The sequence below is a fragment of the Coptis chinensis genome, chromosome 2 (assembly GCF_015680905.1).
Source record: "Coptis chinensis isolate HL-2020 chromosome 2, ASM1568090v1, whole genome shotgun sequence".
Lineage (NCBI taxonomy): Eukaryota > Viridiplantae > Streptophyta > Magnoliopsida > Ranunculales > Ranunculaceae > Coptis > Coptis chinensis.
In genome coordinates this window covers 68663011-68667798 of record NC_141457.1, presented here as the reverse complement: position 1 = coordinate 68667798, position 4788 = coordinate 68663011, and the positions used below count along the sequence as shown (strand labels likewise).

Genomic DNA, 4788 nt, shown 5'->3' with positions numbered 1-4788 from the left:
GCACTGTCCCGGCGGCAAATGATGCGGTGGTGAACATATCCGTAGGCTCGCCCCAGAAAGAAATGCTCGAAGACCCCACTACGCAAGCACTGGCCGAGGAGCAGTAATTGGAGTTCCGCCCTTTGTTTTACGTCTCAATACATTTTGTTTCCACACTTGTTGTTTTCTTGTTGTTTTGGGTACTATGTGTGTCCCGTATTTCTGGGTGTTCCCAGCGGGCTATTGCCTTACTCACTATTGGTACCACCTTTGCTGATCTTGATGTATTTCAGATATTTTCATGTGGGAATATGTTTTACCAATTTGCTCAAACTTATGCCTTGAACTTTGCATTCGCCCAACTTACTCATCTGTATTATGCTTGGCTATCTGCGATGATTTGGTTTGGGGGCAACTCAGTTTTCCCAAAATTTGGTTTTAGACATCTGAATCCGCAGATTGCTTCCCATCTCGTCGTCTCTGGCAGCCGTGAGGCTATTTGGGGGCAGCTCAATTTGCCCCCAGTTGGTTTTGGACCTCGTCGTCCGCGAAGGGCTCGTCCCCTCCATTGTCTCTAACAGCCGTGAGGCTATTTGGGGGCAGCTCAGTTTGCCCCCAGTTGGTTTTGGAACTCATCGTCCGCGAAGGACTCGTTCCCTTCGCTGTCGCTAACAACCGTGAGGCTGTTTGGGGGCAGCTCAGTTTGCCCCCAGTTGGTTTTGGACCTCGTCGTCCGCGAAGGGCTCATCCCCTTCGCTGTCTCTACAGCTTGTGAGGCTATTTGGGGGCAGCTCAGTTTGCCCCCAGTTGGTTTTGGATCTCGTCGTCCGCGAAGGGCTCGTCCCCTCCGATGTCTTTATCGGCCGTGAGGCTGCTTGGGACCTCGTCGTCCGCAAACAAGTTACATTGTGAGTTCACGGCCATTATAACACCAAATCCTTTGGTCTCAATTGCACTTGATTCAATGATAAAATGTGTGACACAAAACATCATCATACACTCGAATAATAATCTCTGGCGATTTAAGAGTTTGTCTTTAATTAAAATAACACTGTACAAAGCATCACTTATGGAATTTCTTCAGCATTCTTATGTTCCAAGGTCTCGCAATGTCTTCTCCCTTCGGAGTCTGCAACCGATAGGTCCCGGCGCCCCCCCTTTTCAGCCACAGTGTATGGCCCCTCCCAGTTGGGCCCCAGTTTTCCGTCTTTCTCTTTTCTGGTGGCTGGGGTCACTCGTCTCAGAATGCGGTCCCCCACCTGGAACTGCCGTGGCTTTACCCTCTTGTCATATTGCCTCTACAATCTCCTGTGGTATTCTTCCAATTTGATGCGCACCATATCCCTCCTTTCCTCTGTAAGGTTCAGTTCAGCAGCTAATATAACTTCATTGACTCCTTCTACGGCTCTGGTTCTAGTGGTCGCCTCCACCATTTCAACGGGAATCACTGCCTCCACTCCATAGGCCATGGCAAATGGCGACTCTTGAGTGGAGGTTCGCGGTGTGGTTCGGTACGCCCATAACACCTGATTCAACTCGTCTGCCCATGCCCCCTTTCGATCCTCTAACTTTTTCTTCAAATTATCCATTATAGTGTTGTTAGAGGATTCTGCCTGACCATTCCCCTCCGGATTGTAAGGAGCTGAGAATCCTTGCTTCACCTTGAATGCTTGGAGGAAATCACGTACTTTGCCCCCAGTAAACTGAGTACCGTTATCCGCGATTATGGTATGCGGCAGCCCAAATCTGCAAATTATGTTTTCCCACAGGAATTTCTTGACTTGCTCCTCTTTAACCTGCTGCAGTGCCACACCCTCAACCCATTTGGTAAAATAATCCGTCGCGGCCAACACGAACCTTCGTTTGCCACTAGCCAAGGGTAGCGGTCCAACGATATCCAGCGCCCACATGGTGAAAGGCCAAGGGCTAAACACCTTATGCAAAGACTCAGCAGGAGCGTGTATTAGCGGTGAGAATCTTTGACATTTCTCACACCTCTTGGCATACTCCGTTGCGTCTCGCTTCATGTGCGGCCAAAAATACCCTTCCGATAACAATCAGTGCGCTATCGTCCTACCCGCTGAATGGCTTCCACAATCCCCCTCATGAATCTCACTCAAGACCTCTTCCGCCTGTTAAAGCCCCATACATTTCAATAACGCTCCGCTGACATTCCGTCTGTACATATCACCATCTATCAGAGTGTATCTTTGGGACACCTGTTCCATTCTTTTTCTCTCTCGTTTGTCCTCGATCTCTGACCCCGAAAGGAAACTCTTTATGGGTTCCATCCACCATGTCCCTTTCTCGGTGACTCCCAAAACCGCTTCACCCTCAGATGTACTTGGTTTGCTCAGCACCCTGATTTCAACAGCTCTGCCCTCGGTTCCTGGAAGCACTGCCGCAACATATGCTAAAGCGTCGGCGTGTCTGTTCTCACCGCGGCCAAGATGAGTGAACTTGATCTGAGTAAACTTGCTAGCCTTTCTCTGTAATACTTCTAAATACTTTGCCATCCTGGGGCATCGGGCCACAAACTCTCCGTTCATTTGACATATTACCAAGTTGGAATCTGAATACACTGTCAATTCACTCACTCCCAGATCAGTGGCCATTTCCAACCCTGCTATCACCGCTTCGTACTCTGACTCATTATTCGAAGCTGCGAACCCCAACTTCATCGACAACTCTAACCGGTTATTCTCTGGTGTAACCAATACCACCCCGATTCCACTTCCGGTGTCGGTCGTGGAACCATCTGCGAAGACCCTCCACCCGTTCCTCATATCCCAAGGGTCGAATGGGTCATGACTGGGATCGCCCTCTCGTTCCATAACCATTTCCTCTCCCCACGTAGGGTCCTCGGCTGGGAATTCTGCCAGGAATTCTGCCATAGCTTGTGCCTTCTCTGCTGTCCTGATCTGGTACTCTATGTCGTAAGAACTCAGCACTACTGCCCACTTCAACATTCTCCCTGACTTGTCCGCCTTCAAGGCCTGTTTGAGTGGCAAGTTTGTCACCACCACTACTGAGTAAGCATCGAAGTACGGTTTTAATTTCAAAGCTGAGAAAACCAAAGCCAGAGCAAATTTCTAGATCCTGCTATATCTGGTTTCTGCATCTAACATGGTTTTGCTCTGAAAATACACCGGCCTCTCTGTCTTGTCCACCACCCTTATCAACACGGAGCTGATTGCGTACTCTGACACCCCCAAGTATATATACAACTTTTCACCTTGCCCTGGTCGCGACAGGATAGGGGCTCTTCCTAAATAAACCTTTAACTCCTGGAAAGCTTTCTCACACGCCTCGGTCCATTGGAAGTCAGTTGTTTTTCGCAAGAGTAGGTACAGAGGTCTACACTTGTCCGAGGATTTTGAAATGAACATGTTGAGAGCCGCGATTCTTCTTGCCAACCTCTGGACCTCTTTCACATCCTGGGGCGATTGCATTTCTATCAAAGCCCTGATCTGGTCCGGATTTGCTTCTATTCCGCGATATGTGACGATATAACCCAAAATCTTTCCCGACGTCACCCAAAGGTGCATTTGTCAGGGTTCAACATCAACTTGTATTTCCGTAGTATCGTGAACGTCTCCCTCAATCCCTCCAGATGTTCCTCCTCGGTCATACTCTTTTCTACCATGTCGTCTATGTAGATTTCCATTCCCCTTCTGATTTTGCTCTCAAAAATCTTCTCTCCTATCCTCTGAAAGGTAGCCCCGGCATTTTTCAATCCGAAAGGCATTCGGGTATAACAGTAAACTCCCCCTTCTACTATAAACGCGGTTTTGTCCTGGTCCGGCTCATACATGAACACCTGCTTGTACCCCATGGACGCGTCCATGAAAGAGAAAAACTTAAACTCCGCAGTCCGATCCACCAACTCATCCATCCGCGGCATCGGGTAACAATCTTTCGGACATTATAAGTTGACATCCGTGAAATCGACACACATTCTCACTTTCCCATTCTTTTTCGGAACCGCGACAACGTTGGAGAGCCATTCCGTGAACTTGCATTTGCGAATAATCCCCGCCGCTTTCAACCTATGTATCTCCTCTCGTATCCCCTGGGAACACTGCGGCTTTAAGCCTCTCATCTTTTGCCGGATGGGCTTGGCCCTTCTCTCATATGCAACCTGTGACAAGCAAATTCCGGATCCAGTCCCACCAGATCCTCTACGGACCATGCGAAAACATCGTTGTTCTCTATCAACAAGGCGGTCAACTTTACTTTCCAACTCTCCGGTAAATCGGCCCCAATAGACACAAATTTCTCTTCTTCCCCAGTACCTACGTTCACTGTCTCAACCTCATCCATTGTCTTTGCCCCCACCGGCAATTCTTGGTCCGTTACCGCGATCTGTGATTGCTATGCCTCGGGTCCGCCATCTCTCTGCGCCCCCTTATCTGGTGCGCGGATCAATTCTCGAACCACCACCTGGTGTATTCTTTGAGCCGCAACTTGGTCCCCTCTTATCTCATACATTCCTCCCTTAGTTGGGAAACGGATCACTTGATAGTAGGTGGATGGAATTGCCTTCATCTCGTGAATCCATCTTCTTCCCAGGATCGCATTAAACTGCGAAGTGGAGTCCACGATCATGAAACGGGTGAACACCGTTACAGGACCCACTGTCACTGGTAGCTCCAGTTCCCCTATGGGTTCGGTCATGCTACCGTTGAATCCAAACAGATTGGTCCGGGGAGGCTTCAACTGCTTCTTCTCAATGTTCATTTCCTCCATCGCGCCGCTAAACAACAAATCAACTGAGCTTCTGCAGTCTATTAATACCCTCTTCACCAT

General features: G+C 48.9%; 1 protein-coding gene across 1 annotated transcript; it reads right to left on the bottom strand.

Moving 5' to 3' along the window:
• Nucleotides 1-2036: 2036 nt before the first annotated feature.
• LOC147517392 (uncharacterized) lies at nt 2037-3431 on the bottom strand. Its single transcript, XM_086593578.1, has 3 exons — nt 3258-3431; nt 2199-2975; nt 2037-2111 (listed from the first exon to the last, which is right to left on the bottom strand). The coding sequence occupies exons 1-3, from the start codon at nt 3429-3431 to the stop codon at nt 2037-2039; spliced, it is 1026 nt and encodes a 341-aa protein (XP_086449704.1).
• Between the last annotated feature and the right edge of the window lie 1357 nt (nt 3432-4788).